This window comes from Eschrichtius robustus, chromosome 16, assembly GCF_028021215.1.
Source record: "Eschrichtius robustus isolate mEscRob2 chromosome 16, mEscRob2.pri, whole genome shotgun sequence".
Taxonomy (NCBI): domain Eukaryota; kingdom Metazoa; phylum Chordata; class Mammalia; order Artiodactyla; family Eschrichtiidae; genus Eschrichtius; species Eschrichtius robustus.
In genome coordinates, this window is record NC_090839.1 from 71,030,472 (window position 1) to 71,056,090 (window position 25,619).

Sequence of the window (25,619 nt, forward strand, 5' to 3'; positions counted from 1 at the left end):
GATGAGAACTTGAAATTTTAGCCCTTATTACTATAGGAAGACCAGACCTTTTATACAATATGAATGCAGTTGTTTCCTTCCCCATACCAGGGCTGAGTTTTACCACATAACTCTTAAAAGGATTTAGAATCAAAGGTTGTGTTGAAGAAAAGGCAGAAGGATTCATTATTAAAGACCTACAGTATCATAAGATGACCAAGTATATATAATATTCTTTCAAGGTTTTGAAAAACCCAGGAGTATGACAACTCACAATTGAGGGGTGAAGTCCAAACACTAAAGATGTTCATATTTTGATTCACCTCCACCATGTACAGAGATTTAGAAGCTTTACAACTTTTTTTCATAGCAAAAGTTATTGTTTAGATCCAGACTTTTTCTAGTTGAAGTATACAAGTTAATGTCTATATTAGATATCTTGAACGTGGTCTGTTAGAGCTACAGTGTGAGGCAGACTAGTCATTTGACATAACTACAGCCTAGTTAAGATGGGGCACCCTCGGGAATAAGATGGAGCGGCCGCAGGAGGAGGTAATAATTGAGTGCTAGGTAGTGGGAAAGCAGCTCTCCAGGCTCAGCTAAGAGGCTCGTGTCCAGCTGTGTAGCCTTAACGAGGCCAGGAATGTTGTAGTTGTACTTACTAAAGCTAGAATCTTTTATTATTCCTTTCCCTCCCCCAAAGGAGATTGCTGGCCTTTAATTGGAATGGGAGTACACGGGAGAATAAATCCCTTAAGTTCTCAGGGAAAGTTTTCTACTCACTGGAAAGACTAATTTGAATTAGGAAATATTACTTAAGTATGATACTAGATTACTTCCTTGGGAATACCTGGCTTCCCTTCCTCTGTAGAGAAGGGAAGTTATGCCAAGGATTAGGGGCGACTTCTTGCCCTCCTCATCTTGTATATATGAATGGAGGGGGTAAAAGACATTAAAGTCACCTAAATGCCCCCCTAGAGGTGGGCTGTCACCAAGCCCCATTAGTCATTGAATTCTCTGGCACTGCCAGTTTTGGGGATGGAGTTCAGAAAAAGCTGAGTGACAGGAAGCACTTAAGTCAGCAATATCCTTATTCATGTCCACACAGAACAAGGCCTGCCCAGAGGACTGTAGAAAGGTACTATATTCTCTAAAGAAGAATGATTGCAAGAAACAGTCCTCGAATTCCATCTAAACTTAATAAGAAAGAAGCAAGAGTCTTACGTTGACCACTTTATTTGAAAATCCAACTAGTGACTTAGCATTATGGTTCTTTTCTTGCGCAGGTAGCTGATGAGGCTTAGAGTTGCCACAATGCCTGCTGAGGCAACCACAGCAACCATAGTTTTAAAAGCAACATATCCAGCAGTCTCATGCCCTTTAGAGTCCACAGCGTCTGGAAAGGAAGCAGACATTCAAGTCTTAAGATCACTGAAACGAAGTGTGAGTTGAAGCTGAAGTTTTACACATTAAAGCTCCCCAGAGAAGGAAGTGAAATTAAGCTTCAAAGAGCTCATTTGGGAAGCTTGCAACAGGGTATAGTCTTATCCCTCAAGCCAACCTCCTCCTCTCCCTACTCCACTCCCACAGCTGTTCCCACTTCCTACTTGCTTTCACTCAGATCAGATGGGCTGACACCTGGAAAGGACCTTACAGTCCCAGCTCATTGTTTAACATTCTGGCACTAACAGATATGATTAGTTGTCCCAAGTGCATGATTTCTTGCAGCTTATTAGCTAGGGATTTAAGAGAGCTTAATTTCAAGTTCTAGGCCTAAAATTAAGACTATCTGGGCTGAAGATGTAAAATATTAACAGTAACATAATCCAGTAAAGACTTAAGTTTGATAGTAGCAAGCACATGTCTTCTGACCTATTAGTCCTGTTTTTTTTTTTTTTTTAGAAACATAGTCTGAAGTTCTTGTATAGTAGGCCAAGATTTGAGGACCAAGATTTGAGGATTCTAATGTGGCATTAGTCACAAAACTGGAATCCTTTAGTTACCAACAGTGAGAGGTCTCTGTACAGATATAAGATGGCTAAAACAATTTTAAAAGGTTACAGAACAGTAGGTAGAATATATGATTCCACTTGTGTTAAATGGCGATTTTTGGAGGGGCACACAAGAGACTTAACAGAACCTATTGCTGGGAAGAGACTCCTTCTCTTCTTGTCTAATCAGGAGCATGTGTTATCTATGCATAGTTAAATTTGACACAAAACCGAAGAACTTGAGTCCAAGAAGTACCCAAGGCTTTAAATCCATACCTCTGAGTGAAGAGCTGTCTGACAACAGGAGGATGGGACCCGGGAGACTCACTATCATTTTCTCTTCCTCAGTGGCTCCTGTGGCTGGAAACAGACAGTTTGACCTCTGGGATAATGAGTAGTGGTGAGAAGTGTGCTGAGGGATTACCTAGAGCAGCTCCCCATGGAGCCCCTGCTCTAGGTGGTTTTGCCTGCCTTCACAGGAGAGGGCATACACCTTACTGTAAAAGCAGGATGAACTATCAAAGAACATCAGAAGACAAAGTTCAGAGTCTACCTAGACTCAGGAAGAGTAACTTTAAAGTCTGTAGAAGATCAGGCTACAGCTCATGTGCAAAAAAACTTGTCCATAGGACTGATGGAGAACCTGTCTATCTCAGACTCAGGTTTCTTGTGCTCTTGGGACTAGGTAAAGAACAAGGCACTCATTCTTAAATTCTGAAAGGTTGAGGCTTGCTGTAAACTCACATTAATGAGGACTTGAAATTTTTACCTCGCCTGCTTCTGGATGACACAGGGCAAGTCACAGAACACAGAGGGAAGTCAGGAGAGAGTTGATTGCAGATTAACGCACTGCAGTGGAAGTAGACCTGGAGATGGAACAAGAGTTGAGTAAAACTGATGTCTCACATTCGACCTGTCCCAGGTGACTTGTTAATCACTTACCAAGTGAGAGAACCCTTGGGCCCCTGACACAAAGGCAAAGGTCTTCACATCAAACCTCTGATAGTGATTAGGATAGGTCACGGAGGCACCAACCGGATGGAAGGTGGTTCTGTGGTTGTCCAGGTTGTATTCACAGCTGGAAGGTACATTTCAGGGAGGGACATCAGCTGAATTCACCCCAGAGTCTAACTCAGCATTTGCTCAAATTCAGTCACACATAACACCTTCTACCTGTACCTTTTTCTTTTTTTTTTTTAATATACCTCTGATTTGGCCTATCCAACAATATTCATGAAGTTATAAGTTGTTCATGCTAGTTTTTCTTCTACTACGTGTTAATACAATTTCAGTACCAATTTGTTTGCCAGCTAAATTCATCAAGAATTATGTAATTCTTCAGATGACACTGGCTTAATTCTTATTAGTCTGAGTATCTGTTTTGTCCCAGGCGGTTAGTATATGTTGCTGAAAAAACAAGGTGGAGAACTCCTGCCATTTTATATCTTAGATGCTAGCAGAGTATAGTAGCTATAAATTAGTATGTTAGGTAGCATGTAAGTACTAACAAAAGAAGAGTTAGACAAGGGTAAGGGTGCAGGAGGGTCAGGGTAGGCTTTAAGGAGAAGTGGACACTCGAGCAAGCCTTTAATGGGGTGAAGGAATGAGCTGCATGAATGTGCTGGCTACCATGATCGTGGAGCAGGAGTGCACCTGGAGGATACAAGCTTAACAGATTACAACAGATTCAAAGACAGATAAGGTGCAGTTCTATCTAGGTGCCAGCAGAGCCAAGAGGACAAACACCAACATACAAGTGGGTAGTCACAACTTCAGAGCATTGTGATATTCAGATCTAGAGTCAGATGGGCATTCCTGTTCTACCATTTACTAAATATTACTTTGGGCTAGTTATTTAAGAAGCAAGCTTGGGTTTCTTTATGAAGTGAGGTGGCTAGTGTCTCTCATAGAGTGATGAGGTTCAAATAATGCATCTGGAGTACATAGCACCATGTTTGGCATATGGTAGGTATTCAGTAAATGGATAGGAACTAGAAATCTCTTCTCTCTCCAGATATTGGCATATTAAAGCCAGATTTCCTTGGGAAGGATCTTATACTTTTAGATTCAAGGGTAGTAGGAAAGCATGAGTCACCTTATTAGACCAAGGACTGGTTGCTAAGAAACAAGAACAAAATTCAGGGCCTTTGATATAGTGCTCCTCTCAAGCCCAAGAGCATTTTATTCTTTTTACTGGCAGTTTGATTAGCTGGGCTACTTTCTATGGATAATACATACCCATCCACGACAATATTCCACTGAGGGAGAGAGGCTGGGTCCATGGTGGATGTTGCCCAGCAGTGATCTAAGACCAGCTTGATGTTGGGGTCGGTCCTGTTTATGACTCTCACTTCTAGGTAAATCGGTTGGCGGAGGTATCTCACCACAGGGTACTCCTTGTCCCCATATGGTTGCAGGTAGGAGTTATCTGAAATGGAGGAGAAGCCCCTCTGGTACTCAAGTAGTTGATGGTCACAACAGAAGCTTAAGCATCGCTACTACTCTAGTCTGGTGGCATCAAAGTTCATTTTAGGGAAGAGTTCCCTGAAAGTATTTAAGCAGATTTTTTAGGTTGTAATGTCTCACCTGGGTAGGTTTGCAGGGTCAAGGCAAGTGGACCCGGCTTCACTGAGGCCATTGGAGGAGGAAGGCTTTCCACACTGGTATTTATTAGCATGTTACTGCTGCTGTAATAGCACCTCACCGTCATTCTGTAAGGGTGGGTGGGTGGAGTTGTTAAGAATTTTAGATTAAAAGACTGCTTGAGTTTAAGCTGGGGCTTAAAAAGTCAAGTAGCAATTGTGTTCACACCTGAACTCACTATCTCTGGAAACTGTGCTCGGAGGAAGATCTGCCCAGAAAGCATGGATTTCATTTTCATAGATGACTTTGTCATTCTTGAACTTAGAGTAAAGTGAGAGAAAGTGGTTAATTAGGCATCGCAAAAGTAAGTCTTAACCTCTTGCTATGGGGCCAGTACTAACCTTATGTCTTGTTCCACATCCATTCAGGGGTATGTGAAACCGCACCAGCCCCTGAGATGGAGCTTTAAAGATTGGCTGGCAGGATGAGTCTCCCACCCTGAGGGTATCCAAGTTGAGAGCCGGTTTTGTTTGATGGCTGTAGACCTCAACGTCCATAAACCCATCCTGAGTACATAGCTCCCCTGAAACTAGATAGTGGTGAGAGTTTAAAAAAAAAAAAAAATCTGTCTGCCATGTGACTATTGTCATCTACTAATTTGAAGTGTGATGGAAGTTTGAATTTTCATCAGGAGGCAACAGAATTTGTCTTAAGTCTTTGTTTGGGAAAATACCTTGATAAGCAGCTTGAGTTACAAGGGGAGACCCTTAAGGTGCCAAGACAACAGTGAGGCTGCTCTGTATGAGCAGAAGGATTTTTCATCCAAAGGAAGAGGCAACAGGAGACGTGGGAGGAAGCACCAGGTGAGGTAAGAGACCCATGATAAAAACCTCATGAGGCTTAGAGTGCAGTGCCTTGTATCATAATGTCCCTTCTTTCAAGGCTCACAAATCTTGGTGGTTTAAGGGGAAGTTGAAGAAGCAACTAATTTTTCCTATTTGGCTTGACCTGATACAGGTCAGCGAATAATAGGAGCAAAGAGGCAGAAGCAATACTACACAAGAGGAAACACCTACTTCCATATTCTTTGAGGAATTTTCAGGAGTTTGGGGAAATACCTGTAGTCCCTGTAGTTTCAGGTTTGAAGCAATCTTATTTAGATGATAGGCTTAGGCTCCTAACATGAAGTATATCCAGGTTACTTAAAAACATGAAACAGTTGTGAAACCTACCTGTATGTGTATTTTAGAAGTGTTATCTTCCTTACATCCCTATCACAGCAGCTTAGACTGACATTTCTGGTCTGACCAGCCTTTCATTTCCTCAAAGTATAAGCAATGCAGAGTCTGAACTTCTATACACTTTCCCACATGCAAGAGCTAAGAGAGAAAGAATGTAGGAAACCGTTTAAGAAAAATGGTCTTTACCGATAGAAACTGTTGACTCACAGAGACACTCTGGATAAATCACCATGGATACCATCTCCAGTTGAATGTAAAAGGTCAGCTTGAGTGACGATAAGTAGAACTGATAGGGTAGGCATTTTTCAGAGAACTGAAATGAAAGAATGTCAGTTAGCAGCCACAGCCTGCTGGGACCCCGAGCAGTCAAAGGAGGTAGGAAGAAAGTACACTGAAACCTTCGAAGCACACTCCAGACTTATTACGGTTTCCCTTTAAGCCAGAACAGGAGACCCTATCACTTCTCCAGATCAGGATCCTTCCCTAGGAAGGAAATTTATTTCTTTAAGCTCATGCCCTCAAGTACCCAGTACTGTATGCTCTTTGTACTAGACACTGGAATTTGATCTGTTAATTCAACCCCTAAAGAGCTGCGAATCCAGGAGTTATAAAATGTTATTGCAAAGTACACACCAACATAAAATTATTCTTTGGTGTCCCTGGCAATTGCCTCAGTCAAGACTGGCCTCAGTGAGGACAGCTGGGGACACTTGTTTGGCTCAAGCTATCCTGTTTTAATAGGGCATGAGAGGTTCATCATTAGAAGCTTGATAGCAGTTTGTACTATTCAGTGAACTAAGAAACTTAGGAAAACTTCCATTGCAGTTAAAGAGGCTTGGTGTTTGAGAGTAAATTTCAGTTACTTGAGAATTCACTTATGCAAGGTGTTCAAATGAGGCCTTCCAAATATTGAATTTTTTACACTGGCAATTAGAATTTATGGACAAGTCAGCAGCTGTATCAGGGTAGCCTGAAAGGCTATGCTTCAAGCCAGGCTTCCATAAAGCTCAGTGATTGATAATGGAACGTACTTTTGTTTTGAGGAGAGTTTTGCTGAAATGCAACCTCAAGCCATTTGTTGTTTCCATATCAACCCCACTGTTGTGCAGCTGGCTCACAGCAATGTTCCTATTTTCAAAGCTCATGGATTTTAACTTCCCAGGAAACTCTGGTATGGTGAGAGTCATGTGTGTAGCATTACAAGTCACAGGATCTAGAAGGAATGACAGAATGATCAGTTTTGATTAAGCCCCTAGAACAATGTCTTCCACAACTGGAGTTGCCCCTTCCTAGGCACTTACCTGACACACAAATGAGTCGTGATGATAAGACGATCGTCTGCCCAGGAGATACATGCGTAAGCTTCAGAGGCACCATGTAGAGGTGGCTGTTACCTTGCTGAGGAGAGGCATTTTCAAAGACATTGGTTTACCTGAATTACTTGAATTTCTAACCAACGCTGGAATAGTCAGGGCAAACATACTCAACTATTGGGCACTGTCTTGGCCCAAGTAGAGTTCAGGCATTTTGTCCCAATTGTTCTGCAGGTGCTCTAGTTTTAAAATCTTGTACTTCATAACATCTGGCAAAGTAGTGTCTACTGATATGACCTGTAGCTGATCATTTCTAAGCAGATATGAGCTCTTGTTTTATGACTATCTTATGGTATCAGCATTCAGAGAGAATGTTTATAAGATTCAGCATATACTCAGTGTATAACAGGACTGTTAACATGGCTGACATTTGAGCACGTAGGTGCCAAGACCTGTTCTAAGCATTTTGGCCCATTAACTGATTTAATGTAGTGTCATGATTGTTGGTCCCCAAAGTACCGGTACCTACTGTAAACACAATACAGGGCAATGATAAAACAGAACACCTTAATTCGTAAAAGAATTTAGTAGTACCCTAGCTCCATATTATGTAGTTAATTTAGATCTATGGGGGAAGAGGGAGAACAGATTGAAGTAAGGACCATATCTATTTTGTTCACCATTGTATCTCACCATTTTATCTTTAGTACTTAGTACAGTGCTTGGTACATAGTAAGCATTAAGATACCTGTTGAATGAGTTGTATTCTCAATTTGAGGACATGGTTGAGATCATGCTTGGATTTAGAAATGTTGGTTTGTGCCTGGATTGTGGTACAAAAAGATTCACACCTACCGAGTAGTGAGTCACTCCAGTGGCATGGAATGACACTTGGACGCTTATCTTCTGGTTGTCAATCAGGAGATTATAGCCTTGTGTCATAGCCTCCTGAAGGGTCAGAGTTTGGGCTCTTTCACCATCACCAACTGCAAAGGTCCATCCCATCTGAGGTTTGGGATCCTAAAGTCAAAAGTTTCATTTAGAGGGCTGGTGCTCACCTTAACCCCAAGACTATTGTCTATTTAATATTTTAACCAGGATTGAAGTTATGTCACCTTTAATATAGAACTAAAGGTTACTTAGGCTTGTAATTTAAAAAATAACTTTCATACCGCACTTTCATCAGCCATACCAGGAAAAAAGTGAAAGGTAAACTGGAAGACAAAAAAGATGATGTGAGGCTTTCATTTGGAGATTTCTGAAATCATGTTACCTGAGAGTATGTGGAAAACACCCAGAGCAACTGCTGTGTGATTCTTACACCACGACGCCTAGTTGTGGGATGTAGTAGAAGCACAGGACCAGTCATGAATCCTAGCAGTGCCCTTAGACATCATTTCCTCTTTGAGCTTTTGATACCAAAAGGCAATTGGAAGACCTAAGCTCCCTTCCAGTTATAAGCTGAGACACTAAGTCCTTAAATGTACAACTTTTTACTATGTCCATAGAAATCAAATACTCTGTCAAGCCTTGCAGTTCCATCAGTTAATAAAGTATGATTATTTTTGTCCACTGTTGATGTTAGCCGTTAGACTATAAAGTCCACGAGTTTGTGATTGGTCTGTTTTGCTCATTTGCTATATCCTAGTATCTGGCGTAGGGCCTGGCACATGATAAGTATCCAGTTTGTCAAGCTACCAACTGAATCCTTTTTATTGCTAGACGTGATGTGCTGAGTGCTGTATCTACCTTCTCAGTCAATTCTTAAAGCCATCCTATGAGGTACTGTTGTCCCCCACTTCAGACTTAGAAACAAAGTCTCAGTGTGGTTAAGAAATCAATCCAAAGCTACACAGCAAGTCAGTAGTGAAATACAGATTGCAATCCTGATCTTGTTCTGAAGCCCAGCTCTGTCTAGACTGCATTTCCCCTGCAGTAGCTGGGTGAGAAGCAGTCAGCCTGCTTCACTCACAGACATGAAATCCTTCAAGCAGACTGTGGATCCCGAATGCTGCTCATGGCTTTCTGCTTGCATAACTGGACAGCTGATGTCATACATGAAAGCCTCTTGTCTTAAAGCAGCATTGTCGTCCATGAGTCTGATGGTCATCTGATGCTGGCCAAGCTGTATGAAAATGGCATAGTAAGGACAGAGTGCTAGTACCTCAGTGAGAAAGGGGATTCCAGAATACCATCTGACCCAGCTGATTGGTAAAACCCTTAACATTGGCAAAACCCTTAAATTATCAGTACCACGGGTTCTAGAAGGTCCCTCATTCCTGTACCAGGAGATTCTATAGCCTCTTTAGATACCCCAGGAAAGACTCATACATTCATTGGCAGAGAATAGTTCCTTGAGTTTCAGGGCTCAGAGTTCAGTTTTTATTTTCTTTTTACATTCACCCTATATCTGAGTATCAAGGTCCTGTTTGGTTTGGGGCCTGTACCAAGAGATTCAAATACACTTATTGAGCACCTATGTAGCAGCCATTGTGCTGGGTGCTAGACGGAGCCATCTTTGCTATTTCCCCTGGCCCAAGGAACTCACAGTCTAAAGCAGGAGTCAGCCAACAATTTTCTGTTAAGTGTTAGTAAATATATAGACTTTGTAGGCCACATATGAGTGCTAACATGTTTTTAAAACTCTTTAAAAAAACAAAAAACAGCTTGAGGACCATCACACACACAGATCATGGGCTGGATGTGGCCACCCACAGGTGATACTCTGTAGACTCTGGTCTAAAGGAATGCAACCCTAAGCTCCCTAAAGTTGGGAAAGGCCATTTCAGAAGGGAAAGTTTTAATTACTGGAGATCTTCACTATAGAATCAGATGAAGTAGACTGTTAAACTTGCAGACTTCTAGGATGCACCCCAGACCTATTAAGTCATCAACTAAATGAACTAATTCTGTACTTTCCAAGTTCCCTAAGTGATTGTTTGCACACTAAAACTTGAAAATGACTTAGGTTGCTTTTACTGCTCCTAATAACCCTGATTGGGCGGTACTGTTGCTTAACAGTAGAAAATCCTATTGTTCAGCTTCTGCTGGCCTTCCAACACATGTTTTCACAGCCTAGAGGTACCAGCACTCTATTTGCCAGCCCCAAAATAGCCTCCCCTTTTCCATGGGGGTTATAGATCAAAATAGCTCATGTTTGATCATTTGTTGTGTCTAGATGCTATGCCAAGTCCTTCATCTGTATTATGTCATTAATCTTTAGACACCTTATGGAGAGATATCATAATCCATTTTCCAATGGGCAAGTAGAGGCTTAGAAAGATTAGCTAACTTACCCCAAATCACATCTAGATAGTGGCAGAGCCAGAAATCAAGCCCAAATCCTCAACTCCAGGGTCTCTTAACCTCAGCGTTGGCATTTGGGTTCTAACGTGTCTGTTACTGAGGGCTCCTCTGGGCAATGGAGGCTATTTAGCAATATCCTTGGCTTGTACCCACTAGATGGCCAGTAGCTGCCCTTTCCCGCCCCACCCCTCAACCACCTGTGATAACCAAAACTGTCTCCAAACATTACAGGATGTTCTCTGGGATGACAAAAGAAATCACCCTGATTGAGAACTACTGCTCTACTCCAAAGCCTTAACTCCTAGGTTACTACTTCCCAAATCACTCCTCCAACAATTACTTACTACTCTTTTGGTACAGGTTTCATATGGGGCCTTCAGGGTGAGCTTTTCTGGGTCCAGAACATAAGTGCAGTTCAGCATTTCAAGACCAAGGGGATCTACAGAAGCAAGAGTAATTTAGACAGGAGATGGCCAAGAAGTACATTTCAGTGACGTTGAATCAGCCAGAGGTACATAGCCAAGACTGCCAATCCATTTCTAAGGTACTTCAAATCACTTCACTTTTTATTTTCCCACCTGAGTGGTATAACCCAAGCTCTGGGAGATGCTGAGATTTGAAGATGGATGTTTCCTAGGGGATTCTGAGATAAGACAGATTTCCAAAGAAAGACAGGGTCTTCCACTCTTGGAGGCATCATGCAATTCAAGGCCCCTGTGTCATCATGGGTTTTGGGTGCCAGTTGCTCCAGGGTTTGTGTGCTCTGCTCACCAGAAAATGGAGATGGCCTTGAGCCAAGGGCTTCTACTAAGTAAGACTAAGATGAGATAATACACATTACTTACCCACCACAGATGCGTGCTGTATCTTGTTGGCAAGAATGCTTTGAAACTGCACTATCATTCTATTTTCATAGCAAGTGACAGTACCTGAAGAGCAAAGGAAACACATGGGGCATCTTTGAACACAGGAGGCATGATTCCTACAGAAGTGTATTGAGGGAACTCTCCTCTCCAACAGGCAACAGGGAAGATGCCAGTTGGGAGAGGCAAAGCTTGTCCACCATCCTTGAGGAGCTTACAGATTGGTGGGAAAGATATAACTACAATGCAAGATACCAAGAACTGTAGGGAAGGTATCAGTTAGGTGCCTAGGGCTTTCTGAAGTACTCCAGGATAAGCCTGGATTTGGGTTAACACGCATGCATGCAGGAACCAGGCTGGAACCCTGATGGAGATGGGGATGGTAGGTCTGTGAAGAACTGGAGAAAAGTTTTGTCTAAGATTTTTCAATCTGAAGTTTAAAAAATGCCCCAAGTAAGCCCAAGGACACACTTTTTAAAGACTAACCAATCTGCCTATAACCTGACACTGTGCATCCTCTGGCTCAGATGAAAATTTTGAAAAACTCATTACAAGTGGAACGGCTCTGATTTTGTTTGTTATGTTGACGCTTTCCTTAAGCATGAGCATGTGTTTGAAGATGACTGCTCCCAAAGATGGGGGCTTAGTGTGTGGTTTGCTACTCTTTGGATGCCGTAAAGCTTGAGGCAGTGAGGGAATAGAAGGTGGTACAGGTGTTTTTGCACGCTCTCCCATTTAGCTGGTAGAGCAAGGTCTAGGTAAGCAATGGAAAAACTGTAGTGACTTGATCAAGGTAATAAAGGGAATGAGTGGAGATTGTCTAACCCATGTTTGTGTTTCCTGGCCATCTAGGCACCCTAGGTGCAATCTGTTCGAGAGGTGCTTAAGAGCACTTCCCTCACCCAAGAGGCCTACCTGGGAAGGCAGGATCCACCAACTGATTAACACGTATTGAGTTCACCGAAGTCAAAAGGGCGAAGAATAGAGGAAATGACCTGTAGGTGCTGGAGGGCATGGGGGAAAGAGTTAAAGAGGGACGAACTTCAGCAGACAAGGCCATTATGTCCTCTCCCTTCTGCCCCCAGTTACCTCCAGTCTGCAGTGAACCAGCTTGAGGGTCTCCCACTGTCTCCTCTCTGCCTGCACGCCATGACCGAAGACACCACCAAATCAGCCAGCAGAGGGGTGTGCTGCTCTGTGCTTTTATAGCAGGAAGCAGGACATGATCCCGCCCTCTCCACACTGGAGACACCTGAATCTTCCCCAGCCCTCCCAGCTGAGAGGAAGGGATTTGGGAAGGGAGAGCCTTTCTGGAAGGCCTGAAATAAGCAGAGTTCTGCGCTTTCTGACACTTGCCTTGCTGTTCCACCAGCTGCTCTGCGGGCCAGCCATGAAACCAGAGTTCCTTGAAACTGGCTCCAGGTGAATGAATTGGTGCTTTTTTTCTGTAACACTGGGAAAAATTAGGAGCTTTTGGACAAAATCTTTACAACTCAAATGTACAGTGAAAGAATGTGGTGGGATTTTTTTGAGTAAAGAACACCTCTTGTTCACACTATCTTTAAGTAAACCTTTCCTTTAAGTTACTCCTGGTCTCCTGGCTATTGTGGACACCATCCTGGCAATGTGCATGAAGAAGTACCTTTAAAAAAAATGGATGAAGCATTATTTTCCCCCAAGTATAGATTTTAAGCTTACTTCAAAAAATGTCGACAATTACAGAAGGATATAGAGAAAAGGAAAAAGTCATCCAAATTTTACCACTGCTAATACTTAGGTATGTAACTCTATGGTCTTTTTCTGCAAACACCACACACACTTAAAAAACAACCTGAGATTGAAGTATAAATTACGTTTGTAACCTGCTTTTACTACTTTATATGTCATGTACATTTTCCATATCAAATATAAAGATCTCCATTACCATTTTTAGGGTTGCATAGTATTCAATGTCTAGATAAATCAGTGCTTAACTGTTCCCTAATGATGGACATTAATATAGTTTCCTATTTTTCATCATTATAAACAATAATCTGATGGACATTCTTGTACATTTCCCTGGTTAACTCTCAGGATAAATTCCTGGAAGTAGAAATTCTGGGTCAAAGGGAATAGTGATCTAAATAAGAATGTCACTGTGTAGCAATTGGGAGTTTACAGGTGGAGAAACTGAGGAAAAGCAACTTGCCCAAGCTGGGTGTCAGGGCCAGGGCCAGACTGAGATACCTAGATGTCTGCAGTCCATGTTCCATAACAGGTGATAATGCTCAAATTCTGTGCAAGTAGTGGGGTGGCACTTGAAATATTTATTTATGTGTTGTTTTTTATGTCTTTATTTATGTCTTTATGATGTAACTTGAGGAGTAATCTTCATTCCCTGTTATAGGTGTCTGAAATATTGCTGCTTAGAGTAGTGGTTTCCCCAACTTCCTTGATCAAAATGATCACATGGGGCTCTTGTTAACATCACAGATTCCTGGACCCCACCCAAAAGCTGCTGAATCAGGCTCTCTAGGGGAGGGGCCTGGGGTACTGTATGTTTAACAAGCCAGGTGAGTCTTATGATCAGGAAAATTTGGGAAATACCTGGAGGGAGGGAGGCAAGAAACTGAATGATTGCCAGTGATTAACTAACTTCTCTATGGGAATCAGTTGATTATATACCAGTGGAATGGGGGAGAGGGAGCAAACTCCAGGATAAGCAGGATTTTGAGGATAGAGATGGTGAAAGGATTTAGATTCTGAGCAGAAGCATGATAGCAATAGTTACTCCTAAGCATATTTTCCAAAAAGTGGGACATTTTCTACAACTGTGAAGGTAATTTGTTACCACGATGGTTAAGACTATGATAAGAAGACCATTGGAGAGATTAGAAGACCATTCCAGCCATTAGAGGATGGAATGCAGGAGCAAGATTCAGAGAGACCTATTAAGAAGGTGGTCAGAGAGGTAACAGATTAATCCGTTGCTCCTCCTTCCCAGGCCCCACCCACAGGCTTGCTTCCCCCAATACTGTACCATTTTTCCAGAGTGTGAGGTCTTGCCTTGGAAAAGGCAGCTCTGGTCAGAGCCCTAAACTGGGGGCTCCGGGAGACTAAGGGGCAGCACAAAGGCCCTGAGCAGGAGGCATGGAGGGAAGGAGGACCACTGTGAGAGCTGGTGAGGGTGGTGAGTGCACCAGAGATTAATTTCACTTGCCTTGCCTGACCCAACCAATGCTGTGCTTGGGACAGTCACTGAACAACTAGCTCCAGGCCCCTAAGAATCGATTCTGCATGAGGGCACAAGGATACAAATGTGTTCAGTGTAGCCATCTTCGAGAATGAGGAAGACATGGCTCTCTACAATAAGATGGTGTCTCATATCACTAGTTAGGAAAACTAAAACCTTTACAAAAATAATAGATCCTTCATATTTTACTAAATAATCAGTAGGATCTCTTTCAGATGTATTTCTGTTTTCCACATTCTTTTCAATGAGACTTTTTAACTGTGTTTATAACTACAGTGTGTTCACTCTCCTCTTCTGTGAATGCCCTGGTCTCTGCTTGACTTATGAGGCCTCTTCTCACCTGTTGCTAATCACCAGGCATTTCTTGAAGAGAGTTTTAGGTTGTAATGCATAACAACAATGCAATATTTTTGCCACCTTTGGGCAGGTGCCCTCCTTCCTTTCTTAAATGCAGTTCTTTCAAACAATAGTTCATAATCCTTAATTTCCAATCCTGTTGCCTTACTTTCCACAACAATTGTAAAAGTATTAATTGAAGATAACCTAACTGTTATCATCAGGAGATGGTTAGATAAACTCTGGAATACTGTTCAGATACTAAAATAAATCTATGGATTCAACTGGATCTATAAATGCTGATATTAAAGACATCCACAATAAATTGGAGTATTAGAGCTGTATGGTTAGTATGTTGTCATATTTTACTTAAAGAAAAATAAGAAACCTGTGTATTTTCTATCCATTTATGTGTCTATGTGTGGGTATAGAAATGTGTGTTTGCATTTATATGCCGGGGAGCCGACACGTTACCTGAGGGAGGAGACAGTGCAGGCATCCAGGCAGTCCACACCAATCCAGCTCTGCTGGACATTCACAACCGTCATCTGTTCTGATTTGTTTGTGCTCTTGCTGTTATAAATATATGTGATGCATCATTCCCAGAATCGGAATAGGGAGATGGGAGACTCATACTTTTTTTTTTTTTTGACATCTTTATTGGAGTATAATTGCTTTACAATGGTGTGTTAGTTTCTGCTGTATAACAAAGTGAATCAGCTATACATATACATATATCCCTATATCCCCTCCCTCTTGCATCTCCCTCCCACCCTCCCTATCCCACCCCTCTAGGTGGTCACAAAGCACCCAGCTGATCTCCCTGTGCTATGTGGCTGCTTCCCACTAGCTATTTTACATTTGGTATCATACTTTTTTTTTAAACTTCATTCACTTCTGTATTGATTGAATTATCTTGGTGATAAGTAACCAATTAAAGTAATTTAAAAGTGATAACAGTAAATCTGATTTGTATGTAAGTGATCTATAGAAGCTATAGAATGAAAGGCCGATGAATTCAAGCTTCATGGTATAAAGGTATATTGCCCAAGTGAGTAGATTTGGTTCATGAGGCTTTCAAAGTCCAACTCCCCAATATAAAGTGAGGAAATTAAGCCTAAGAGGTTCTGTGACTTGCCCAAGGTCATACAGAAAGTTAGTAGCAGAGCTCTAGGGAGAAACCAGATCTTCTGATATCTACTCCCAGGCTCATTCTATTTCATTATGATTTTCTGTGTGTGTGTGCTTGTGTGTGTATGAGGGGGTGTTTTAAAACTCTATGCTTCTCTTGCAGTTCACTTAGCTTTAAAAGTACCAGATGGCATTAATTAGAATTTAGCAGTATTAGATAAATAAGAAATACAGAACCTTCTATCAGTTAGGCTAACATAGCTTAAAATAGCTTTCAAATATCAAATATGAATTTAACTTGGAAAAATAAGATAGACTATGTTAATACGAACGTTCTTGAACATCATATAGTAGTTCCTTTAACTATACAATGTAACTATACAATGTGAATGTCATTTTCCGCCTTTGGATCTTTAGACAGATCAAAATTGAATGAGCCTTGTAACGGTGATGGATTCAGAAAGAAATAGGACAAGGGCATAAAAGGCTTCATGGATCTGTTCATGTAAAAATAGGGCAGCTTAGATAAATGAATGACAGAGAAGGCTCAGAAGTTCTAAATAAAAGTTCATTTACATACAGATATTAACACAGATTACTCTATAGGTAGTAGCTAGGGTAATGGTTACCATAGAAATAAAGAAAATGCAATACAGCCTAGTCCTTTTAGTTGATAGAATACGAAATGTTAAACTTCTTAAGGTGATATGGTAGATTAATTGTAAAGGTGCCAATCTGCCCCCCTCCCTGGACTCCCATCCTTAGCAGCATGGTTTGCAGTTAGCCTGGTCCTCCTCACTCCTCCTCCCCCCCCCCCCCCCCCCCGCTGAATCTTTGTAACTTGCTTTGGCCAACAGAATGTGGTGGAAGTGGTGGTATGCCTGTCCTGAGACTAGGTCTCTTGAGGCCTGTACACATATGCACTGTCTCTTAGCATTCTGCATTCACTGTGACAACAAACCCAGGGTATCCTGCCGGATGATAAACAGTCACAAGGAGCAGAGACAGGTCATCTAGGCTGAGGCCATCCTAGAGCAACTAGTTCCCAGCCGATCTGCCAGTTGACTGCTGATGAATGAGCGAGCCAAGCCAAGGTCAGCTGAGCACAGAGGAATTGACCAGTTGACTGTAGACTTGTGAGCTAAATCAATGCTTATTCTTTTAAGCCACTTAATTTTGGGTGTTTGTTAAGCAGCATGACTGGGGCAATACTTGTCTGTGACTATTATTTAGAATTCCTGTTTCAAAATGAACCCAATTTTACATTATGAAACTGTGGGTATTCTCCGAGGGAGCATTTACCGAGCAACTGTAAAACTGTGAAGTCTCAAAAGAAGCAACACACACATTTGTCCAAGTGCAGACAAAGACTGTCTTTAAGGGGTTTGCTTTCTGATGGGAGAGACCAAATGACAACTTATGTAACAAATAAAACCTAAGCATAAATAAGTAAACTTAAATACACACAGGTATATTCTTTTCTGTCTGGTATCCTTTTCTTTTGGTAGGAACTCTCTTTCCCATTAGATATAGTCTTGGTGAGACTTTCAGTCAAGCTGCCTCCATCACCTTTTGGACAAATGGTAGGCACATGACTAAAGCTAATCAAACAAGGTCTATGGAATTTCAGTCTTGATCAGGGTAACCCAGGTTGAAACTCAGCCCATTTCCTGAAGGGTTGTCTCTTATTCAAGTAACCCCTAATTCTGTTAAATCTCCCTTCACTAAATCTCTGTAATCCACCCCTTTCACTTTGGGTTTCCCTGCGGGTTTTATAAATCCATGCCTTTATAATTCGCATTTCACACAGAGTACTGAGAAAGAGTAGGTGGTCCTCAGAAACCCTGTGATTTGATGAGTCTCTGCAGCAAAGAGGGAAGGGAATTTTTGTTCAGGTCCATTGTGTATAGGTCCTGTGCTGGACACCGATGTATAAACCTTCAAGGTCGGAATAAGAAAAGGAAATTAAGGCTCCTCACGGTGAATTTCCCCTAAGTTGATAGCTACTAAGTAGAAAGCTGTTATGGAATGAATTTGTCCTCCTCAAAATTTTTTTATATTTTATTAAAGTATAGTTGATTTAAATGTTGTGTTAATTTCTGCTGTACAGCAAAGTGATTCAGTTATACATATGTATATATATTCTTTTTCATATTCTTTTCCATTACTGTTTATCACAAGATATTGAATATAGTTCCCTGTGCTATACAGTAGGACCTTGTTGTTTATCCATCCTATAAATACTAGTTTGCATCTGCTAAGCCCGAACTCCCAATCCTTCCCTCCCCGAACCACCTTCCCCCTTGACAACCACATAGAGAAAGTCTGTTCTCTATGTCTGTGATTCTGCTTCTGTTTCATAGATATGTTTATTTGTGTCATTTTTAGATTCCACATATAGGTGATATCATATGGAATTTGTCTTTCTCTTTTTGACTTACTTTGCTTAGTATGATAATCTAATCTAGTCCATCCATGTTGCTGCAAATGGCATTATTTCATTCTTTTTTATGGCGGAGTAATATTCCATTGTATATATGTACCACACTTATTTTTTTTTATAAATTTATTTATTTATTTGTTTATTTTTGGCTGCATTTGGTCTTTGTTGCTGCGTGAGGGCTTTCTCTAGTTGTGGCGAGCAGGGACTACTCTTTGTTGCGGTGGCTTCTCCTGTTGTGGAGCATGGGCTCTAGGTGAGCAGGTGTCAGTAGTTGTGGCTCGCAGGCTCTAGAGTGCGGGCTCAGTAGTTGTGGCACACGGGCTTAGTTGCTCTGCGGCATGTGGGATCTTCCCGGACCAGGGCTTGAACCCATGTCCCCTGCATTGGCAGGTGGATTCTTAACCACTGAGCCACCAGGGAAGTCCCTGTACCACATCTTCTTTATCCATTCTTCTGCTGATAGACATTTAGGTTGCTTCCATGTCTTGGCTATTGTAAATAGTGCTGCAATGAACATTGGGGTGCATGTATCTTTTCGAATTACGGTTTTCTCTGGATATATGCCCAGGAGTGGGATTTCTGGATCATATGTTCATCAGTGATATTGGCCTATAGTTTTCTTTTTTTTTGCAGTATCTTTGTCTGGTTTTGGTTTCAGGATAATTATGGCCACATAGAATGAGTATGGGAGTGTTCCTTCCGCTGCAATTTTTTTGAAACAGTTTCAGAAGAATAGGTGTTAACTCTTCTCTAAATGTTTGATAGAATTCGCCTGTGAAGCCATCTGGTCCTGGACTTTTGTTTGTTGGAAGTTTTTTAATCACCATTTCAATTTTAGTACTTGTGATTGGTCTGTTTATATTTTCTATTTCTTCCTGGTTTAGTCTTGGAAGATTGTACCTTTCTAAGAATTTGTCCATTTCTTCCAGGTTGTCCATTTTATTGGCATATAGTTGCTTATAGTAGTCTCTTATGATTATTTGTATTTCTGTGTCCATTGTAACTTATCCTTTTTCACTTTTAATTTTATTAATTTGAGCCCTCTCCCTTTTTTTCTTGATGAGTCTGGCTAAAGGTTTATCTATTTTGTTTATCTTCTCAAAGAACCAGGTTTTAGTTTCGTTGATCTTTGCTATTGTTTTCTTTGTTTCTGTTTCATTTATTTCTGCTCTGATCTTTATGATTTCTTTCCTTCTACTAACTGTGGGTTTTGTTTGTTCTTCTTTTTCTAGTTGCTTTAGGTGTAAGGTTAGATTGTTTATTTGAGATTTTTCTTGTTTCTTGTGGTGGGATTGTATTGCTATATACTTCCTTCTTAGAACTGCTTTTGCTGCATCCCACAGGTTTTGGGTTGTCGTGTTTTCATTGTCAGTTGTTTCTAGGTATTTTTTGATTTCCACTTTGATTTCTTCAGTGGTCCATTGGTTATTTAGTAGCATATTTATTTAGCCTCCATGTGTTTGTGTTTTTTACAGGTGTTTTTTTTTTCTGTAATTGATTTCTAATCTCATAGTGTTGTAGTCAGAAAAGATGCTTGGTACGATTTCAATTTTCTTAAATTTACCAAGGCTTTATTTATAACCCAAGATGTGATCTATCCTGGAGAATGTTCTGTGCTCACTTGAGAAGAAAGTGTATTCTGCTGCTTTTGGATGGAATGTCCTATAAATATCAATTAAGTCTATCTGATTTAAGGTGTCATTTAAGGCTTGTGTTTCCTTATTTATATTCTGTCTGGATTATCGGTCCATTGGTGTAAGTGGGGTGTTAAAATCCTCCACTATAATTATGTTACTGTCGATTTCCCGTTTTATGGCTGTTAGCATTTGCCTTATGTATTGAGGTGCTCCTATGTTGGGTGCATAGATATTTACAATTGTTATATCTTCTTCCTGGGTTTATCCCCTGATCATTATGTAGTGTCCTTCCTTGTCTCTTGTAACAGGCTTTATTTTAAAGTCTATTTTATCTGATATGAGTATTGCTACTCCAGCTTTCTTTTGATTTCCATTTGCAGGGAATATCTTTTTCCATCCCCTTGCTTTCAGTCTGTATGTGTCCCTAGGTCTGAAGTGGGTCTCTTGTAGACAGCATACATACGGGTCTTGTTTTTGTATCCATTCAGCCAGTCTATATTTTTTGGTTGGAGCATTTAATCCATTTACATCAAGATGGCGGAGTAGAAGGATTTGGATCTCACCTGCTCCCACAAATACATCTACAAATGGAACAGTTCTCACAGAACACCTACTGAACACGAGCAGAGGACCTCAAATACCTGAAAGGACAAGAAAGATCTCCATGTAACCAGGTAGGATGAGAGGACAAAAAAAAAGAGGAAGTGAGATGGGACCTGTGGCCTCGGGAGGGAGCTGAAAAAGAAGAAATGTTCCCGCACACTGTGGGAAGCTACTTCACTGGCAGGGAGACCAGCTGTGACAGAAAGTGAGCTTCAGAGGCTCAGAGGAGAGCACCACAACTGGTTGGTGGCAGGCAGAACAGAGAGAGACTTACACAGACATTTGTGCCACCACCCTGCTCATCGTAGCCTGAGTCATGGGTCCACTGTTATGGGTGGGGCTGGGTGCCAAAACTCGGGATTTAGAGGACAGATCCGGGGAGAGGAGTGCTGTTGGCTGCATGGAGACAGCCTGAAGGAGCTGGAGCGTGGTACAGCCGCAAAGGGGATTGTTTGTGAAAGAAACCCGGGCCACCATAGAAGTGAAGCGCCATTGTTAAGTGGCCCACAAAGGGAGAGGTGGTGCTGCCTTGGTAGCTTTTTTCGCCGTGCACCACTCCCTGCCTACAGGGGCTCAGGGAGAGCGCATCCCAGCCACCACCTCAGCGGGCTCTTATGCCCCAGACACCGTCTCAGCAGGCTTCTGTGCCCCAGCTGCCACCTCGGGGCCTCCCACCTCGGTGGTCTCCCATGCCCCAGCTGCTGCCTCGGTAGGCTCTGGGAGCAGATGCCACCAGGTTGCCCACACACAGAGACAGGGCTGAAACCACAGCTGAGTCCCAGGGCCTGTGCAGCTTAGGCGGCAAGGCTGAAATCTCTCCCCCTGGCTGCACAAGCCACGGATTTACACCTCCACTGCCGGCTTTGTAAATTCAGCGCCTGCAGGACATCTGAGTGGACAACGGGTGCTTCTGTGGCTGGGATGGTTCTGGCTTAGCAGCTGTGGGCTTTGTGGGTACATGCACAGGGGGCCTGGGCTGGGCCAGGGTATGAGCTGGCTCCATAGCGCTCATAGCGGGTCCAGGTTCATGCCTACTGCAGTCCTCGGACCTGACTTCAGTGGATCTGCACTGGTTGCCTTGTAAAAACAATACCTGATAGATACCAGGGCCAATTGCTGGCATTCCCAAGGTTGAGACATGGCCGAGGCAGTGCCAACAACACTGTACTTTGTGAGCCTGCACAACGGGTGACAGGTGACACAACAGAGCACATTCACTGGTGAACGTCTGTGGTGGAGGAATACTCAGCGGCTCCTCTCCCAGTGGGAGAGCTCCAATCCCACCTACCCCACACGACAGCTCGGAAACACAGCTCAGAAATGGATCTGGGGGCTTCTATTCCAACAGCTAGGGAACAGACCCGGCCCATGCCAACCACATAGCAGAGAGGAGGCCCCGCTCAATGTCCAGTGCAGGCTCTGGTCACCACAACACTAGTCACACCTCCTATCAAGGGGATAATGGCCAGCATACACTGAGGAAAGAGGTGACAGCCAGCCACACTAAAAACAGCCCTCACACCAAAAAATATTAAATCCACGCACGCTACACAAGGACACTCCCACATAAAAATAGCCCTCCAAGACCACAGTATATAATTGTTTCTCCTAAACTCATAGAGCAAGGGGCATAAGTAAAATGAAGAAGCAGAGCAACCACTCCTAATGAAAAGATCAAGAGAATTTCCCTGAAAGAACAAACAGTGTAATAGTCCTCTTCATTCTAATAGACACTGAGTTTGAAAAAAGAGATAATGAAAATACTGAAGGAATTGCAAATGACTATTGATAGAAATGCTGATTACTATAAAAAGGAGCTAGAAACTATAAAAAGAAACCAAGAAAAATTAGAGAACTCATTTGCCGAGATGAAAGCTGAGCTAAAGGCAATGAATAGCAGAATGAAAAATGCAGAAGAATGGATAAATGATCTGAAAGATAGAATAATGGAAATCACCCAATCAGAACAGCAGATAGAAAGCCAAATGAAAAAAAAAAAATGAAAGCAATATAGGAAACCTATGGAATAACATAAAGCGTGCCAATCTACACATAATAGGGATCCCAGAAGGAGAAGAAAGAGAAAAGGGACTGAAAATGTATTTGAAGGAATTATGACTGATAACTTCCCAAACCTAACAAAGGAAACAGATATCCAGGTACGGGAAGCATAGAGGGTTAATATACTTGAATAACAGGGTAACCACAAATCAAAAACATACAGTAGATTCACAAAGACCAAAAAGAAGAGAACATAAGCATAATACAAAAGAAAATCATCAAACCACAAAAGGGAAAACAAAAAGAAAAGGAAAGGGATAAAGAAGAAATATAAAATCAATAGGAAAACAACATTTAAAATGGCAATAAATATATATCTATCAATGATTACCTTAAATGTTAATGGACTAAGTGCTCCAATCAAAAGACACAGAGTGGCATATTGGATAAAAAATGAGCTTATAATATGCTGTTACAAGAGACCCACTTTAGGGCAAAGGATACACATCGATTGAATGTAAGGGGATGGAAAAAGATATTTCATGCAAATGGAAATGACGAGAAAGTGGGAGTTGCAATACCCCTCAAAATTAATGTCGAAACCTCCCCCCCAAAAACCAAGGTACCTCAGAATGTGATTGTGTTTGGAGCTAGGGTCTTTACAGAGGTGATTAACTTAAAATGAGGTCATTAGGGTAGGCCCTAATGCAATATGACTGGTGTCCTTATAAGAAGAAGGAATTTGGGCATAGACATATACAGAGGGAAGACAATGTGAAGACACAGGGGGAAGATGGCCTTTTACAAGTCAAGGACAGAGGCCTGGAACAAATATTTCCCTCATCACCCTCAGAAGAAACCAATTCTGCCAAAACTTTGATCTCAGACTTCTAGCTTGCAGAACTCTAAGAAAAAAGAAATCTGATGTTTAAGCCACCCACTTTGAGGTACTATTTATGGCAGCCTTACAAAACCAATATAAACTCCCAGATTGAAATACAGCTCTGTGTGACTATAAAATATATACTCTTTTTACTGTGTTGTAAGGTATAGGATGATAAAAACCCCAGGACCAAGTTCTTATTATCAAAAAGAAAAATGCAGAGGAAAGAGAAGAATGTTTAAGAAAATGCAGGGTCTAGTTTCTGACTTAAGAATCTATGTTCTTAACCATACTGTACTCTGGCTTTATTTCAGTGCAATGCTTGACATTCACATTTTCCTGTCTTCTCAGTCCAACTGTCAGCTTTGAGAAAGTTGAATGGTTTTGATGGTATTTGATAATCTGCTTAACGGTGCTATACCACACCTCCCTTGTGGTAAATTCTGCCATCTTGAAACAAAATGGCCACTGATGTAGGTTTCCCAGTGATCATTGTTCCTGAAGTTTTTATAGGACTTAAGCTTTGTGTGAGGATTTAGGTCATATGATTATGTTGATTGAGGTCTTCAATTCATAAAACCATAATTAATTAGGAAGGGGAAAAGACATAAGATAAAAGGAAATTTGTCCAGCTAACAAAGCCAGTTAATTCAAGCGTGGAATTTAAATTCATAGCCCCTGCTTAGACTATCTAATATTCACATTTTAAAGAATTTGGTTTTGGAAACCTTTATAAAACTCTCCACTGTTAAAATGTGCTGCCATCTGGGGTTTAGCATTTATAAAATGTGCAGTTAAGAGATGCCAAGAGATTCCTCATGCAAACCAGATGGTACAATAACAGCTCTATTTTTCTGGCAGAAAAAAATAGGACTTTGAGTGTCTTGAAACTTATGGGAATAAATTAAGCCCAGTCAATACCTCAGGGACATTACAATTTCAATACTCAACTTATCCACCTAAATATTTTCATAAATGTTTTCATTTGGAGAAGAAAAAACAAAAAGGAAGACAATGGTTCTTTTGATTGCTTCATGTTTGTGTTTAAACAATGTTTCTAAGGAAAACAACACCAGTGATCTTCAGTGTGGGAAAGAAAGTTTCTGTACTTTAAGAGTTATATATGAGTTTAAATGACAAGCAGGATTGTTGAAATCTCTTTTGAATAGAAAAAGTCCACATCAAATAGGTTGAACAGTTTTATTACAGTGATAAAGAGGAAAAAAATACACATGTAAGTGACATTCCTTAATAATCCATATGAAAATGTCTTTACCTCAACAGATATGTTTCTCATAAACCCATTCAGCACATGCAGTAGTGTGTTAACGATGCTTGGTTCTGCTCTTGCCTGATTCCTCTAAGTTTTCTGGGTAACAACAGGGCTTTTGTAATCCCCTTTATTTTCATTTACTTTCTGCTATTGTTTTTATTTTCAATAGAATTCATAATAAGATACTCATTAGATGAAGTAATCTTGTTAAAAGCAAATGTTCTGCTTGGATATTTTCTTTTTCCTTATTACATAAAAATGTGCTTCCCTACCATACAAGTGAATTTCCTCTGTAATTAGATGTGAGTAGCTTTGAAGAACAAATAATGTCTGCTTTTGAAAGCCAGATCTCTTGCGGTGCAGGGGGCAATCCCATTAATAAAAATATAGGTTGCACAAGCTGTTGAATTTCTTTCCCAAATAGCAGTGAATGGTTTTTGAGAACAAGGGAGAAGTTTGTTTTCCACTTTGCTGGCATTGGTTTTTCGTGGGGTAGACTGGAATTATCAACTACCACTAGTCTTTGTCCCTTCTTTTCCTCTCCCTAACCAAGGGAACATACAGGATTCTGTTTTATAGATAGGTCAAAGCCCTGGATAAATCCTCCATCCAAGGGATACTTGACCAGGATTGCATTCATGGTATATGGGACTCCTGTTCAGACCACTCAGCTATCAGGTAGCTGCTATTAAAGCAGGAGAGGTCACAGAATTATAAACACAACAATGAAGAGTTGAAAATGGCATTGCTCTATGGGAAAGAGGAGGCCCACTGGCGAGAGAATCTCTCCAAATGCTGTCCCTG

The 25,619-nt window shown here is 41.3% G+C and overlaps 2 protein-coding genes across 4 annotated transcripts in view; one reads left to right on the forward strand and one right to left on the reverse strand.

The window, feature by feature from the left end:
• ANKS4B (ankyrin repeat and sterile alpha motif domain containing 4B) overlaps positions 1-25,619 on the forward strand; it is an 80,151-nt gene that overhangs the window by 32,109 nt on the left and 22,423 nt on the right. The window contains exon 7 of one of the 3 annotated variants that reach the window (XR_011070388.1): positions 12,129-12,165. The exons of the other annotated variants lie outside the window; for them this stretch is intronic. The gene's annotated coding sequence lies outside the window, so the exon portion shown is untranslated. Of the gene's footprint in view, positions 1-12,128; positions 12,166-25,619 lie in introns of those variants that run through there. 3 annotated transcript variants of the gene reach the window in all.
• ZP2 (zona pellucida glycoprotein 2) lies at positions 1,230-12,427 on the reverse strand. The gene is made up of 18 exons (XM_068565768.1): positions 12,366-12,427; positions 12,192-12,280; positions 11,259-11,342; positions 10,758-10,852; positions 9,080-9,232; positions 8,280-8,321; positions 7,963-8,127; positions 7,096-7,192; positions 6,826-7,007; positions 5,981-6,107; positions 4,955-5,142; positions 4,782-4,873; positions 4,557-4,681; positions 4,209-4,398; positions 2,913-3,048; positions 2,740-2,836; positions 2,247-2,330; positions 1,230-1,375 (listed from the first exon to the last, which is right to left on the reverse strand). Exons 1-18 carry the CDS (start codon positions 12,425-12,427, stop codon positions 1,230-1,232), a joined length of 2,154 nt encoding a protein of 717 aa, XP_068421869.1.